At 44.4% G+C, this 17,276-nt stretch overlaps 1 protein-coding gene across 1 annotated transcript in view; it reads left to right on the top strand.

Moving 5' to 3' along the window:
* The first annotated feature begins 517 nt into the window (after positions 1 to 517).
* Positions 518 to 17,276, top strand: part of PDLIM2 (PDZ and LIM domain 2) — a 52,422-nt gene continuing 35,663 nt past the window's right edge. The window contains exons 1-2 of the mRNA XM_015817965.1: positions 518 to 654; positions 12,256 to 12,391. Of these exons, the coding sequence (XP_015673451.1) occupies positions 12,299 to 12,391 (93 nt within the window). The 5' untranslated portion in view covers positions 518 to 654; positions 12,256 to 12,298. The remainder of the gene's footprint in view (positions 655 to 12,255; positions 12,392 to 17,276) is intronic.

The following is a 17,276-nucleotide window of genomic DNA, read 5'->3' as shown; positions in this document are numbered from 1 at the left end:
ATTATTATTATTGTCCGAAATGGTATAGGGTTTCCTGCCTGAGCAGGGGGTTGGACTAGATGACCTCCAAGGTCCCTTCCAACTTTACTATTATTATTATTATTATTATTATTATTATTATTATTATTATTATTATTGTTGTTGTTGTTGTTGTTGTTGTTGTTGTTGTTGTTGTTGTTGTTGTTGTTATTATCCCCACCCTCCAGGCTCGCTGGGTCGAGCGAGGCGCCCCCTCCCCCTCTCCTCCCCCTCCCCCGTTTTGCCACCCCAGCCGCAGCGAAAAGCCCCGCAGGTGCGGGGAGGGGAGGGGACGAGGACTCCCCCTCCCCTCCGGACGCTTCCCCTCCCTCGGCGGCGGCGAATCCCTGGCTGCGGAGGGGCGCCGTTGAGCCTGCAGGGGGCGCTCGGGCGCCGCCTGGCTGTCCCAGGCTGAGCCTATGAGAACCCTACGAGGGAGTCGCCGGCCCCTTAGGAGGAGGAGGAGGAGGAGGGTGAGGGTGGTGAAGACTAAGCTTAGGACTAGCGCTGCGCTGGGTGAGAAGCAGCGGAGAAGCTCCGTCCTCCGCGTTGCCGGCGGAATCTCCGCGCGCCTCCCTCCCGCCTCTCAGGAGTAACTTCGGAGTAGCCCAGAGGCAGCCTCGGGATTTCAGCGGAGTAAGTGTCTCTCTCTCTCTCTCTCTCTCGCTGTCTTTGCGGGAGGAGTGGAAGGAAACGACGGGGAGAGGGCTACCTGCCCCTCTGGGTCTGGGCTCGGCGCCCAGGGCGGCTCTTACTCTTTCGGGACTTGCCCTGAGTAAGGTGCTGACTCCGGCCGGACCACTTTAGAGTTGCCTTTCCAATTTGGAAAGAGGGGACCTTTCTCCTCTCTTCTCCCCACCCCTGCTTGCCTGCGTTTTTCAGCCCGCTTGTGGCACTCAATAGGAGAGAGTAACGGGGTCGGTTCCTCTCCTCTGCCTTTTCCAAACGCACGAGATTCAGGCTCTGCGTAACTCTTGGTCGTCGGAACCCGGAGCATCTCTCGGGGGATAGGAACAAACTTTTTTAACTTCGGAGAAAAGGTAGCTGTTCCCTCCCTCTTGCTTTCAGGAGCCCTTGGCTGAAGCCAGCTGTGTTTTTGCACCTGGTCTGCTTCTGATGCTCCGGTTTTAATTGCCTGGGTTTTTTTTTTTCTTGGTTGCTCGTCAATCTGCCCTTTTCCCCCGACCGCTTCTAGGCTTCTATTTAGACTCGGGTTTTACTCGGGAGTTTTTCTTCTAAAAGAGCGCGCTTGCTGTCCATCTTTTAGGGAGCTGCGGCTGCAAATAGATCTTTAAAGGACCACTAGACAATGATTTGCTTGGAATGGAAAAGCAACGTCAATTGATACCGATTTAGAGGGGAAAAAAGAGGAAGTTTGCCTAGGTTCGTGATTCTTTTTTTTTACCATTTTCTGCACCTTTCTGATTTACTCGCTGGTTTCGGGTAAGGAACACCCCTTGTGATTTGTGTAAGGCCCTTTATTTTAATTTAATTTATTCAATGAATCACTTATCCCACCTTTGTTACTTGGTAAGTAAGGCAGTGAACACACATGCATAAAACTCCTTCCTCCTCCAATTCCCCAACAACAAAAACAACAACAACCCTGTGAGGTTATGCCATGTGTTGTCTTGCAAGACTCCCTGTGTTTCTTCAGCAAGGTGCTAGACCATAAGAAGTGGGCATTTTAGGTGAAAGCTTGACTCCAGAAATCTAGGGAAGTCAGGCTTTCTCTTGGGAGTTTTCGTTGTGTCTAGGTCTACTTTGGAGTATATGCAGAGGGCACCCACACTCACACTCCTCCTGCCTAATGATATGTAACAGGAGCCTGCAGCACCAAACAAAAAAACTTAACTTTGGAAATAAGTACAGGTTCTTGTGAAAGACAACAGGCTATTAGGGGAGGTTCCCAAATCCGGTTACCTTTCATTTTGAGACCGGTCCCCACGCTTGACCATCACACACTGATCTTTAGGCTGTGGGGTAATGACAGGAGTCTGGAGCTTGACAGGATGGGCATCGTGGCAAGGGAGAACAAGGGCTCTAGAGCCACGGTGCGGTCGGGAGAGATGGCATTTGGGGTGCTGCCAGCTCCCTTTGAGGGTGGGGAGGTTGATGATTCTGCTGCACGTGCCTCGGTTCACACACACCCAGGGAGTGTTTTTGGCAGCCCTGGGAACTTGCCAGCTTTTTCCAGTCAGAAGAGTATGCGGCAGGTTTACTTGCGTGCTTTGGAGTTCAGGGCTGGTTAAAGATAAGGGTGTAAACTTTTCTTGCCAATTGGGTAAAAACTTCAGCCAGGCTGATGCCTCCAAGAAGCTCCCATTTGTGGACACTGGTTCCTTTTTCCTTGTTCCTTTTTTTGGTTTGTCCTCAATAAGTGGTCCGAGGTTGCCCTTAACAAGAAAGGGACCTTGCTTTGAAAAATGTTAAACTTTTCCTGTTGCAAAGATCGGCTTGTAGTGCCTTCATCTTATTCCGGATAGTCGTCCTTCAGCCCCAACGTAGACCTTTGTGATCCTGGTCTCTCTCTCTCTCTTCCAGGTGCACTACTGAAGGTCAGTTATCAAAGTAGGGAAGGTCAGTTATCAAAGTGGGATTGTGTAGCCTTGGGAGCAATTGAGGGCTACAAGTAGTCCTTATTTAGCAATCATTTGTAGTTACGACGGTGTTGAAAAATATAATTTTACAATCAGTCCTCGCATTTGCGGCCTTTGCAAGTCTGCAAAGCAAAAGAAAGTAGAAATAAGCTGATAAGCACAGCTGCAGTTTTACTTAGCTGCACCTGCCTGGCTTAAAAACTGGAAAATTGCATTGCTAAATGAGGACTGGACTAAAACAAGTAAAGCAAAAGTAATGGAATGCGCCAAGGCCAAAGCAAGTTTTGATTTGACTTCCTTTGCATCTCATTAAAGTTAAATAGTTCAATGATTATTCTCTAAAGGCCGTGTTTAATTCCACCCTTCTTTCTGAGGGATGGTATATTTTGACAGTTCTGCTCTTGCATCAGTTGTGGGGCGGTTGAGCTGAAAGTTGTGTACTTCTAACTGAAAGTATCCACAGGGTACAGTTGAAAAGATGGTGGCAGAGTTCCAAAGACTTTGCAGCTGCCATTTTGACTTTTTTGCATGCCTCCTGCAGTGCAAATTGAACTTTGTAGCCTTAGCTTTTTAGAAAAACCAAAGGGTACAAAGAACTATCTAAAATCATTAAGGCTGTCCTTAACCACCAAAATATTACCCGTTGCCCAAATGTTGCTTTAATCCAGGGATCTTCAAACTTGGCCCTTTGATGACTTGTGGACTTCAACTCCCAGAATTCCTCAGCCAGGCACACGTGCCTGGCTGAGGAATTCTGGGAGTTGAAGTCCACAAGTCATCAAAGGGCCAAGTTTAAAGACCCCTACTTTAATCAAATGATGAGTGCTCAAGGCCTTGCAAAATTCTTTGCCTCACCTCCGATGCTGTTAAAGCAGTCTGAATTATGCAGAATAAGCAGACGAGTGAAAGATATCCTAAATTCTCCTGACTTTCAGTTTCAGAATTCCTCTCTCTCTATCTCTGAATGATTATACAATTCGGAGTCTATCCAATGCCTCTTCATGCACCGTCCTCCTTTGTCTGTTCAATCTGTCCTTATCTGTGCTTTGGGGGAAAAAAAACTGCACTCCCCAGAATAGGGAGAAATTTAACTCTGGACTGGCTGCCACGAGCAATGCAGAGGCAGCATTTTTGACCCAAAGTAACAGGGGAAGTGCAAAGTCCAATTATTGCTTCTGTTAGCATAAAACTAAGACTTTGGGGCGTCCTCCCACCCTACCAAACAGGGAGTAAATTTCTTGCAGAATCCATTGCAAGTTTTTCATTGGTGACATAATTGACCAAAGTAACTACTTCCCTCCAGACGAGGTTAATTGGGCAACCCTGAGAGTCTTCAAAAAATGGGAAACTTCCTATTTGAGACGTGGTTGGGACTAGCTCCAGGTAACCCTGTCAGTGAGGTGGGAGTCTATGCTCATTCTGCCAGGAAAGGATTTTATGAAGCAAAGAGGGACCGTTTCCAGGACTTGATTCAACTGGAGGATGCTGTATGGATAAAGCCTAACCCATCTAACATTTAGTTTTGCAAAGAGGAAGTAGGTGGAAGAAAACCAACTCTGCCACCATTTTGTTCACCAGTTCTTATCTTTCGTCTCACCTCTGCTTAATCCCCATGGTTTGACTTGCAGTGCATAAGTGAATGTAACTTATGGTGGCTTGTTCAATAACCATGGCTAAAGCAAGTTCATGTGTGGTGTGCATCAAGGTACATCTTTCAGCTATAGTATAATTCAGTTCACCTGCCAGTTTGGGGTAGTGCTTAAAGCATCAGGCTAGAAATTGGAGGCCGAGTTCTTGTCCTGTCTTTGGCATGAAGCCATCTGGGTGGCCTAGAGCCAGTCACACACTTTCAGCCCTGGGAGAAAAGCAATGGCAAACCACTTCCAAAATCTTGCCAAGAAAACTGCAGGAGCAGTTTTCATGTGGCTCCCCGAGAGTCGAGACCGACTCAAAGGCAGCCTTCTCCCCACCAGAAGTTCACCTTTGATTATTCTAGTGAGTAAAAAAAGGCCAAGCAAATTTAAATAGAATATACACCTCTAGTTGGACACTTTTTAATGGCCATTCTTAGCCTTCTTAGTTGGGGTAATGAGCATGCAGCACATAATTGGGAAGTATTTCTAGAGCTGCCATTTTCTGTGTCATTTCAAATCATCGCAGGCGCACATTTTCCTTTCAAACCTTAGCTGCAGTCACACACATGCTACAGCGCAACCACAGTTGAGCCCAAATTTTACGTTATGTTGTTAAGTGAGAAATTTGTTAGGTGAGTTTTGCCCCATTTTTATGACTGCTCTTGCCCCATTCTTTAAGTGAATCACTGCAGTTGTTAAATGAGTAACATGGTTGTTAAGTGGTGTCCTCGTTGACTTTGCTTGTCAGAAGGTCGCAAAAGGTGACACTGCAACGGCGACAAATGTGAGCAACCAGTTCTTGGTGTCCTTGCCATGGTTTTTCTGAGGCATCTACTTGACTTTAGTGCTATTCGTAAATCTGCTTATAACAACTGCTGGATACTTCTTCTAAATGAATAAGCTATTGTAGATGTGTGCGCACCACTTCAAGGGCATCTCTTGAGTGTGAGGTCTTCAACTCAGTGTTTGGTCTTCAACTGGAGGAGGATCTGTTTACGACCACAGAGACTGGAACACAAATGTACTTTGTCCATCATTTGCTCTCCTATTTTTGTCCTCCCCCCCCCAGTCCCATCAGGTTTTTTGGGGGTAGATATTCTTCTTTCTTTCCCCCCCCCTCTATTAGAAACAGAGGTTATTTGTATTCTTGGCTGGACTGGGGGATAGTTTCCTGCTGGCAGAAAACATGTAACTTCAGGAAATTCTCTCTTGAAGGCTGTCTTTGTGTTAAGTTAATTTCTGGTTGGCTGTTACGGGAGAGATCCTGCAGCTGGAAACAGTTTTGGGGAAGTTGCTCTGTTGCTCAAAAAAACAAACAAACCAACCCCAAAACAAAACAAAAATAACAACCAAGCAATTTGCAGTACCTTGAAGACCGACCCCTTCTTAGAAAATGTGACCTCCACTTTATCAGATTCAGGAACTCCCACATACTGTATCTAAAGGACGCCGGGCATTTTCTTATCTGGCTTCCTCTGTTTAAAGCTGCCTGTTGGCGTCCTTAATTTCCATCTAATCATCTTACCTATAAGTAAGAGGGAGTTCCTGCAGGTGGTTCCTAGTGTCAAAACCTTACAACTCACTGGAGGATAAATGCAGAGATAAAAGTGAAACGGCTAATCTCCGCTTCGCTTTCATGACGCTAATGAACAACCTGCCTCCAGAAGCGGTGAAGGCTCCAACACTGGAAGTTTTTAAGAAGAGACTGGACAGCCGTTTGTCTGAAATGGTGTAGGGTTCCTGCCTGGGCAGGGGGTTGGACTAGATGACCTCCAAGGCAGGACAAGAAACAATGGATGGAGAGAAGGAGAGAAGCAACCTAGAACTAAGGAGAAACTTCCTGACAGTGAGAACAATTAACCAGTGGAACCACCTGCCTCCAGAAGCGGTGAAGGCTCCAACACTGGAAGTTTTTAAGAAGAGACTGGACAGCCGTTTGTCTGAAATGGTGTAGGGTTCCTGCCTGGGCAGGTGGTTGGACTCGATGACCTCCAAGGTCCCTTCCAACTTTATTATTATTATTATTATTATTATTATTATTATTATTATTATTATTATTATTATTATTATTATTATTATTATTATTATTATTATTATTATTATTATTATTACTCCAGGGTGTAGAGCAGGGGTGTCCAACCTTGGGCACTGTAAGGCTTGTGGACTTCCATCTCCTAGAATTCTGGGGAATTCTCGGAATTGAAGTCCACAAGTCTTACAATTGCCGTGGTTGGACACCCCTGGGTGGAGAGGCTCTATTGATGGTTGACGTAAAGGTCCGGCTTTAAGATTTTACCTTGTTTTCATGAAATGGATAGGTGTAGCTTGATCTGCAAGGTGCCAGCCCAGCCTATTCTCCTGGGAGAATGGGGTAGCTCACCCTGAGCTTTCACCCTGAGTTGCGAAACGAATGTAGAAATCAAGTGTGTAGCTGTGGACTTCCTGCACTAGTTTTGAGCTTTTGTCTATCTTTTCTAACCCTTCTCCCCCACACAAATATCTTCCTGATGAGCGTAGGAGATGGCCTAGGGCACCGAATGTCTGGTGCTGACATGTCTCTGGAGACCTCCCGTCCCCTCCCTGAATCTGTAGCTATTGTGTCTTTCAATGAGTCCCCTCTTTGCTCTTCTAATTAAAAAAAACAAAACCTTGGTTTTCTTTTTAACCATTCTTGCTCTTTGCTGATATTCCAGGTTCTTGGAAATGTTGGATCATCTTAGATGCATTTTTTTTTTTTTGGCCAGACAATTCCTGCTGCATCTTTTTCTACGGGAGTAGACAACCCCTTGATTCAAGCTTGAAATTGAAATTTGGCAGAGGGTATCCTTAGGCGTGATTTTCCGTCCCTACACTTCAGCCTATTTTGTGTGTGTGTGGGGGGGGTTTTCTCCCTGCCTGGCTGTTGGGATATTGGGAATCGCAGTGAATGTTCCTAAGGTGCATAATGGAAGGAGGGTGTTGGTGAGATAGATAGATAGATACTGTAGGTAGGTAGGTAGGTAGGTAGGTAGGTAGGTAGATAGATAGATAGATAGATAGATAGATAGATAGATAGATAGATAGATAGATAGATAGATAGATAGATAGATAGATAGATAGATAGTCATTTTTTACTACGGGCACAATGGCACACATTGAAAATGAAATTTAGTTGCTCTCAAAGTGTACACATACATAACACACATTTAAACATACTATATACAACATATGTATAGACCTAAACCCTTACATATAAGTAACATATAAATATTAATCACTGTCCCTCTTGAATACATAACGGAAGGAGGAAGCTTTAGAGCAGTGGTTCTCAACCTTTTTAATGCCGCGACCCCCAACCGGTCGTAAGTCGAGGACTAAACCGGTCGTAAGTCGAGGACTAAACCGGTCGTAAGTCGAGGACTAAACCAGTCGTAAGTCGAGGACTTTCCCTGCCCGGGAGAGCTGCACATGCGTGGTTCCGCCCCCTGCGCCGGCCGAGGCATAGCTGGCAAGCGGCAGAGACGGAGCAGGCCGACCACCAGCTGGCCCAGCCCAAGGGAGGTAAGGCACCCGCCGGAAAAGGGGAAAAAATGGCGGACAAAAAAAATGGCAGACAAAAAAATGGCGGACAGCCTTGCTTGGCGACCCCCATGAAATGGTCGATCGACCCCAAATGGGGTCCAGACCCACAGGTTGAGAACTGCTGCTTTAGAGCTCACACGGTTAATACTGTATGGCAAAGATCCCCAACCTTATGGGCACCAGGGACCGGTTCCGTGGAGAGAGGTTTTTCCGTGGACTGGAGGAGACGTGGTTTCATGTACTGCCTGCATCCCATGGATGGGGCTTCGCTTGTTTGCACGGACCGGTTTCTGGCATGCCGCGGTCCCATGCCGGTCCATGGACTGGGGGTTGGGGACCTCTGCTGCATGGAACAGTATTAACTGAATCTGGATGTTCTGCTTTGGGCATGAAGCTTACAGATAGTCTTCAATTTTGTTTTAACAGTTGCATTAAGTATTTGGTAGGCTTGGTACTGCACATGTATCGACCAGTTCATGAAGACATTGCCTCCTGGCACAAACTTTAAAAACCAGGTTTTATAATCTTAAGAGTCTATCTTCTCCAGGGCGTCCTTACCGTACGATCAGTAAAGCTTAGAGACCAAATTAAAAGCACCTTGCTTTTGATTAAGCAGACTGTATGAATGCTTCGGCTGCCTTGTGAATGGTTTACATGCTTGTTCCTTGATTTGTTCCATTGAGTGGTATGTGTGAACTTCAATTGCAAATTTGGAAAACAAAACCAAAACCCTTTCTATTATACCATTGGAGGAACCTATGACTTCAGATGGAAAGTATCTTGGAGAGGTGAGTTCACCTCTAGTTGCTGAAGGTTCTGTAGAAAAATCAAAGGATGAACCTCCAAAAAGGGCATGGCTTGCATTGCCCAAGGCTTTTAACCAAGCCAGGATGATGTAGCAATGGTGTTTGCTTGATGTGGCGGGCAGGGGCGTGTCTGTTTATGCAGCTATGGTGCTTCTGATTGGAACGCTATTTATTGCAGTTGAGCAATTAGGATTGCCATTATTGGAACGAAGGGGAGCCTCGTAGTTTTCCTTTCTCTGCTTTCCTATCTCATGCATCTTCCTAAAAATCTCAGGCCCCTGTTGTTCTCCACCTCCTGGTAGCTCAGAATCAGGGAGATGATCCTGCCCAAGGCAGAGCTTAGATAATAAACCACCCTCATTCAGACAACGGGAGAGGAAGGGTGGGATTCTAGCACCCTGGCTGGAGGATCTTATCTCCCCTTCCTCTTCTGAAGACAGTTGCTTCAAGGCAGGGGTCTTCAAACTTGGCCCTTTTATGACTTGTGGACTTCAACTCCCAGGATTCCTCGTGCCTGGCTGAGGAATTCTGGGAGTTGAAGTCCACAAATCATAAAAGGGCCAAGTTTGAAGACCCCTGCTCCAAGGCATAGTGGCATCGCGATTGCTGCTTTTTTGCTTTAGACTTCCTGTGAAATAACAAAGTATCATATGTGTGTATAGCTAAATATTATATAGACAAAAAGGCAGACCGGAACCAACCACCTACCACATTTGCTAAACATTGTTATATTTCAGAAAAATTGTTCACTGAGTGGTAGGCATTCCTTAATCCATCCAAAAAATGTAATTCCATGGTGAAATATCACAGCATGCTGCTGCTTATTTCTGTAGTCAATGAAACCTTCTTATGGTATGTTGAAAAAGTATATTGGCTAAGATTTTGTCGCTCATTGTTTAGAGAACTATTCTGGGCCTCTAAGCCAGCATTTCTCAACCTTAGCATGTTTTAAGATGCATGGACTTCAATATCCAGGATGGTCCAGTCTGCACGGTGGTGTGGCTGGTTGGGGAATTCTGGGAATTGAAGTCATGCATCTTAAAAGTTGCCAAATTTGAGAAACATTGCTCAAAGCAAAACTTAATGTAAAGCTGCAATGTGCATTGCAGTTATATTTGATGCTGCCCTACAAAGCTTTTTAGGCTGAAATATTGACAGTGCTCACATATCACACTAAGTTTTTTTTTGTTAAGCTTTGGTATACACCATGCGGTATGAACCCAATCTCTGTGGCTTTGTAAATCAGGGTAATAGTCAAACATTCTATATGAACCAGACCTCTGTGGTTTGTTGAGATCATGGTCAAAACAAACTGGCTTAGCCCAGTGGGTGAATTCAATGTTTGTGGGCTACATGATATGCTATCTCTGATTAACTCCGTCACGGTTTCAGTCAATCCACTTTTCTGGATTTGCATGACATATTGAACTATAAACAACCTCATGGGCTGAGCTGAACCAAAATGTGGTTGGCTACAGTGGGTCAGCATGTCGTGTCCAAGGTAGCATATTCAGTAAGCCTAATTAAAATGAACAATGGCTCCTCACACAATCTGTAAAATAAGGAGTGCTTTCTCTAAAGCTGTTATATACATCAGTCTTCCCCAAAAGTTTCCAGAACACTCGGAAGTTTTGCTTTCCACAATTCTAGGAGCCCAGTCTATCCAGATGTTCCTATGTTAGAAAATCTGAAGTAGGTCCCTAGCTGGATAAGGCTTCAAAAGAGTTCCCAAATGAGATATTCTGGACCTACAGTTTCTCCAAATCAAGGGTGGGTCTTGACTTACCTTTCCAAAATACCTTCCGACTTCGCTTTCACGCCCCTATCTATTAGGTTCCAATGAGATACGGTGCAAACTGGACAGACCACATCACAAGGGTGTGGTCCTGAGGGTGTTTTTTTTTTTTTATCTGATTAGGGTTGCAGAGAGCTTGGGACTTTTTTTTTGCAGTGAGCTTGTTTCCTGGTTGGGCGATTGTGGCTAGCAAAAAGGAACTTGCAGCCTTCGTGGATTGGCAGATGTGGCTCTGTGACAGGAAGGCAAATGTTTGTCACACCATGTGGCTCAATAGGACCCATCTCATTTTCTAGTTCCCTTTTCGAGGCACTCTAAGTAGTCTGTGCAAGACGCTAGTCCAGCTCTCTGCAACCCTAATCAGATAAAAAAAAAAACCACCCTCAGGACCACACCCTTGTGATGTGGTCTGTCCAGTTTGCACCGTATTTCATTGGAACCTAATAGATAGGGGCGTGAAAGCAAAGTCGGAAGGTATTTTGGAAAGGTAAGTCAAGACCCACCCTTGATTTAGAGAAACTGTAGGTCCAGAATATCTCATTTGGGAACTCTTTTGAAGCCTTATCCAGCTAGGGACCTACCTCAGATTTTCTAACATAGGAACATCTGGATAGATTTTACATTCTCAAGAGATACTTGAAATATCTGTGGTTCTTGGTATTTGGGGGGGGGGATTGTAAAGGTAAGACTGGGGTTTGGGGTGTCTCAGACCGTCTGCAGAATATGACTGAATAGATTTAGGGGTTCTGTCCTTGTGAGGAAATGCAGAGTTTCATGATGGCTATGCGGGTACAGATTGGATTTGTGTGTTTTATGAAGAGCTAGATAATGCTTTCAAAAAAAACTATCTGAACATTTTTTGGGGAAAAAACAGCTGAAGGATTTCTTTTTTTTTCTTCCTTTTTTTGGGGGGGGGAGAGTGGGGAAAAATTCTTCTGGAATTGTTAGAATGTTTCACCACCACTAGAAAATATGTTATGAAATCCTCTCCACCTCCCACCATTTTAATACTTCCAGAGGACGGAGAGTTTTTGGTGCGTTTTTAAAAACCGTTAAAAAGTAATTTTCTGATAATTAAAGGGAGGAAAGAGCTTTTTTGCCTGTAACTCTTCCAATTCTCTTGGCCCGTTGCTTCCTTCTTTTACCAGAACCAATATTTTGTTCATTGAGTTAATGTCTTGCGGAAGAGGAAAAAAATGTGGTAACAAATGAAGAATTTATAAGCAGAATGGAAGTTTTGGAAGGCATTTTTCCAATATTTGATACAACAAAGTGGCGGGGAGAATTGATTTGATTTGAACTTTTTGTTGTTGTTGTTCTATTTGGCTTGTTCATCCTACTTGCAAACTAGATCCAGTTTTGATCTATACTCTTGGCTAAATTTGTTCACTCTGAGGGGGCTTTGATCTTGTGAGAAGTATAATTGAGTTAGAAGCTAGCTAGCTATCAATACAGCTGTCTTCTGCTCATGGCTTCTGCTGTCTTTTTGATTTTGGAGGAAATGTATTATGTAGGGTAGGGGTCTTCAAACTTGGCGACTTTAAGACTTGTGGACTTCAACTCCCAGAATTCCTCTGCCAACCAGGTCTGGCTGAGGAATTCTGGGAGTTGAAGTCCACAAGTCTTAAAGTTGCCAAGTGTGAAGACCCCTGATGTAGGGCCCATGGTTTCCCAACTCCAATAGACAGTACCACATTGTACCTATGGAAAAAAGAAACTGCTTTGTCATAAATACATCTGGATCTTCCCTGGTCAGCTCTCATAATTGACTGCTTCTTTTATTGCATGCTTTTCATTGAAATATTCTCCTAAAGTTCTTGTGTCTTCCTTTCTTCCTTCAGGCCTGCAGGGTGCTGTGGTCACCTTGCCTGTAGTGGAGCTGCCATGTCGCTGAGCGTGAATCTGACGGGCCCAGCTCCCTGGGGGTTCCGGATTACAGGAGGAAGAGATTTCAGAAAACCCATCATAGTATCTAAGGTAAGCAAACCAAACCAACATCATAAAGGTTTGAGTATGTAATTTGGGGAGACAAATGGAATCCTGATGTTCATTAGAAATCTAATGAGGGTTCATGCTGTTCTCCTGCTGGCCGTCCACATTATGTGGCAAAATTGTAGTTTTCAAACTCTGAGAAATATCCTTTATGAGGACATTCTGGCCACATAACTTAATTAACCCGTTTTCTGGGTTCGCACCGGGCTTTGACTCATTCTTAAACTCGGTGCACTTTTGTCTGAAAATTCATGTCTTCCATATCCAATGTCTCTGCTCCCCCCCCCCCCCACTCTGTATGACTTGCCCCAGATTGAAAGGAAGTAAGAAGCTTTCTACCCAGCTGTAGCACACCAGCTAGCTCCCTTTTGTTTCCTGCCAACATAAGAAGCGTGGACATCAACCTCCAGCATTCCCCAGCCAGTCATACAATTGTGGTGGCTGGGAAATTATAGGAATTGAAGTCACATAGCTTAAATTTGACAAGTTTGAGAAAGAGCCGTGGTGGCGCAGTGGCTGGAATGCAGAACTGCAGGGTAATTCTGTTGACTGCCAGCTGCCTGCAGTTTGGCAGTTCGATTCTCCCTGGCTCAAGATTGACTCAGATTTTCCATCCTTTCGAGGTCAGTAAAATGAGGACCCAGATTGTTGGGGGCAACAGGCTGACTCTGTAAATTGCTTAGAGAGGGCTGTGAAGCACTGTGAAGCGGTATATAAGTCTAAGTGCTATTGCTACCGCAGTGTAGTCCTTGTTTCTCATAAGGTTTGGGGCAACCTTCTTCAGCCTCTGGACTTCCAGATATTTTGACTGAAGATCCATGAATTTCCTGCTGGAAAATTCTGAACATTGCAATCCTGGCGCATCTAGTGCTCTGACTGAGAAATTACAGCGATTTCATCTTTTCTTATATATCCAGCCAAGGTTGCGAGTTGGTCTTCTCCACCATTATGGATGGTCCTGCTGGTTTGCACCTTTGTGCTACTTACACTAGCTAGGATAGATGACTAATCTGGTCCAGAAATGAAATAGAACAGGTCTGGAATATTTGTTTCAGCACCGACATAGCACTCTCAGCTAAGGTTTCTTCAAACCAGATTTGCTAAGTAAGCCACAGTTGGCTGGGTTCACACACCAGCTAAGCCAGTGGTTCTCAACCTGTGGGTCGGGACCCCATTTGGGGTCGATCGACCATTTCACGGGGGTCGACAAGCAAGGCTGTCCGCCATTTTTTTTGTCCGCCATTTTTTCCCCCTTTTCCGGTGGGTGCCTTACCTCCCTTGGGCTGGGCCAGCTGGTGGTCGGCCTGCTCCGTCTCTGCCGCTTGCCAGCTATGCCTCGGCCGGCGCAGGGGGCAGAACCACGCATGCGTGGTGCTCCCGGGCAGGGAAAGTCCTCGACTTACGACCGGTTGGGTAGTCCTCGACTTACAACCGGTTTAGTCCTCAACTTATGACCGGTTTAGTCCTCGACTTACGACCGGTTTAGTCCTCGACTTACGACCGGTTGGGGTCGCGGCATTAAAAAGGTTGAGAACCACTGAGCTAAGCCATGGAATCATAGTTTGCAAACTCTGCCAACTATGCTATTTCTGGGGTCAGAAATCACAGTAAGCCAGAAGCCATGATTTCCAACTATAATGGCTGGATCTACACAACATATTAAAGCCAAACTAAATATGTTGCATTATGGTCAATCGTGATATGTAAACCAAACGTGTATGTTGTTCAAGAAAAAAAAAATAGAATTGATGAGTGCAAATGTTTTGGTGTCATTACTCGCAGACCTAGATTTTGATTGAAATTGTAGTTGGAAGCTGTCGTGAGCCTTAATCCAAGACAGGGCTGTCATGTTCTCTCCCACCAACAACATTCTTTTGCTAGGAGCTCTGGATGGAATTTCCTACCGAGAGGTGAACGAGAAGAGCTTGACTAGCTTGGCAGTTCCTGCGCTGAATGTTTGTGGGATTCGTGCAGGACATCCTGGAATGCTGCACATTTCTTGTGTCTCCAGGGATTCCAGATTCAGTTGTCCAAGAGGTCTATTTTGCTGGGCGTTGAGCCAAGCATGACCTTTCGGTCTAATGGAGAGAACAGATTCTCTTCACTGTTCTTTAAACGAGAGGTCCTCTTCTGGGAATGGACTCAGAGTGTGGGTAGGCAGTCTTGTCTTTGGGGGTTGATCCAGGGAGCTTCCCTTGCTCAGTTGAAAGGATCATAGAGTAGACGTGCCTCCTAGTTGGTCTACGAATACTGGAGAACTGGGTGCAAGCCCAGGGCCCCCTACCTGAAGGTACCCTCAAATTTAACATTGTGTATCTTTTTATTGTTTGCAAAACTCTTCCCCTCGTTGATTGGCTGGCTCTTCCTTCCTCCTTTCTGCTCCTATGCTTCTCCGGGAAAGGAGAAAGACACGTAGTAGGAAATACTGTACTTTGCTTGGAGGCCTAAACCCCCTTATCGCTGGCAATACTGCTCGTTCCACTCATGTGTCTTGAACTTGCTGGGTAGAGCATAGGGGAAAATAGAGACTCCTTTATACTGCATTCCTATTTAAATGTCACTGAAGCAGCAGCCGTGAGCTTAAATGGACTCCAGAAGATGGTTAGAGGACAGGAAGGCCTGGAGGAACCTTGTCCACGGGGTCGCGACGGGTCGGACACGACTTCGCGACTAACAACAATTTAATTGTAAATAGATAGCAAGTTCAGAAAACAACAATGCCAGCAACTATTGGCAGAAGATGCTGAAGGAAAGTTGTGGTCCAAGTCAACATCTGTCTGGGGAACCCTCTCACTGCTGCTTTGATTTGCCAGCTGTTCAAAGACTAGGAAACCAAAGGCCTGCATGCCGGTACTCCTTTTATTATAAGAAAAAGTAATGGAATCTTTTAAGTCTGAATGCCCCCCCTTATCTTTGTAAGAAATGGGGGGGGGGTTATATGAGATGCTTTCTTGGGTTGCAGTTATGGCCCAAACGCAGGTTTCCTTTATCTGACCATTTTCTTGGATGTGACACTTTTCTCTCGTTCGTCAAGCTAATTCTTTCTGCCCTTTCTTTGAGTTTATAAATTGAACAGAGGCAGTATAAAAAGCTTTCTGAAATGGTTGGCTGCAGTCTCTTCATTTCTCTATTAGGGATGGTAAGGACTTCTTTACATGCCCGGGGGTGATTTCAAAGATTGCGCTTTCCTTGCCACATCCCTTCCCTTGTGGTGCTTTAAATTACAGTTGTTTGGAGGACGAAACTCTGCATTTGAACCAACAGTTTTGCATAAAAGTTTCAGCCTGCTTCTGCTTACACAATTATTTGTCTAGAAACCAGCAAAGAGAGAGGAGACCACACTTTAAAAAAAAACCAAAACTTTTATACTTCCTGCTCATTAATAATAATAATAATGATAAAGTTGGAAGGGACCTTGGAGGTCATCTAGTCCAACCCCCTGCTCAGGCAGGAAACCCTATACCATTTCGGACAAATGGCTGTCCAGTTTCTTCTTAAAAACGTCCAGTGTTGGAGCATTCACCGCTTCTGGAGGCAGGTTGTTCCACTGGTTAATTGTTCTCACTGTCAGGAAGTTTCTCCTTAGTTCTAGGTTGCTTCTCTCCTTGATTAGTTTCCATCGGTTGCTTCTTGTCCTGCCCTCAGGTGCTTTGGAGAATAGCTTGACTCCCTCTTCTTTGGGGCAGCCCCTGAGATATTGGAACGCTGCTATCCTGTCCCCCCTCGTCCTTCTCTTCGTTAAACTAGACATACCCAATTCCAGCAACCGTTCCTTATATGTTTTAGCCTCCAGTCCCCTAATTGTTGTCTCCGAAATTGTTGTCTCCTAAATGCTCTTTGCGTGTGGAGATCACTCAGAGGCTCAAGTGAGTTAGATCTGACTCACTCCAGGCTACTTGACCTGGCGATTAAATTTTTCTCTTTCTGGCTTGAAGGCTGATCTCTATATTAAGGAACAGAGCAGCTTTGTGTGAAGCCCAATCTGCTCTCCTCTTGATAGGCTACAGCTCATAGAATTTCAAGCTAGAGGCCATGCACATATGGGCACCACATTCTTGGTTCCGGATGTGAATGCACGGCCTGCCCTACTAGTTTCTCCATACATTACTGGGCAATGTAGAGAAGAGAAACTTGCATTAAAAAAAATTGCCAGGAGGAATAAGTGGTCCTTCAAAAGGAGCTCTTATTTTTTATGTTTTGCAAATTTTAATTCTAGAAGTTTTTGGAGGGAGTCAGTTAGAAATTAGCATTTACAATTAAACATAGTGTTGCAAACCAATGAATATGTTCAAGTGGAGGGATTCTTGAAGGAGTCTAAAAGTTGATTCATGGCAACTGTGGGCCAATCTTTGTTAACAAGATTGGATGATTGAGCTTGGATGATTGAGTTCATTGACAGACGCTTGAAGGAGTTAATTCAGCACACATTACTAATTAATCCTGAGAAATACTTAGTGCAGATCTTTGTTTTGGATGGTGGAGAGGTTAAAAAAAAAAGTGTGAATTTTCTGTTTCTCTTAATTATAATAATGTTTGTCCACTTTTTTTAAAAAAAAATTTTAATTTTTATTATTTAAACCAACAAAACAAAACAAAACAAAACATAACACATATACACGGTATATATTTTAACAGCAATTTCGTAACAGTAATCTTCTATTATTTACATTTCCCCCCCTTATTCTTCTTTGGAGTATTTGTCCTTGTTGCCCCATTATTTCTTATTTGCATTTTTCTTCCTTCATACATTATTATACACACATTTTCCACTTTTAACCTTTCCACATTTATTCTCTCTTATTTCTACTCTCCAGCCAGTCATACCACTTGTTCCATATTAAATAGTATTCTGTGTCTTCCTTTTCTTTTA

The sequence above is a fragment of the Protobothrops mucrosquamatus genome, unplaced genomic scaffold (assembly GCF_001527695.2).
Source record: "Protobothrops mucrosquamatus isolate PMUCROS unplaced genomic scaffold, P.Mucros_1.0 scaffold659, whole genome shotgun sequence".
NCBI classification, from domain to species: Eukaryota; Metazoa; Chordata; class Lepidosauria; order Squamata; family Viperidae; genus Protobothrops; species Protobothrops mucrosquamatus.
The sequence above is the reverse complement of the archived record's forward strand: the minus strand, read 5'-3'. Positions and strand labels throughout refer to the sequence as shown.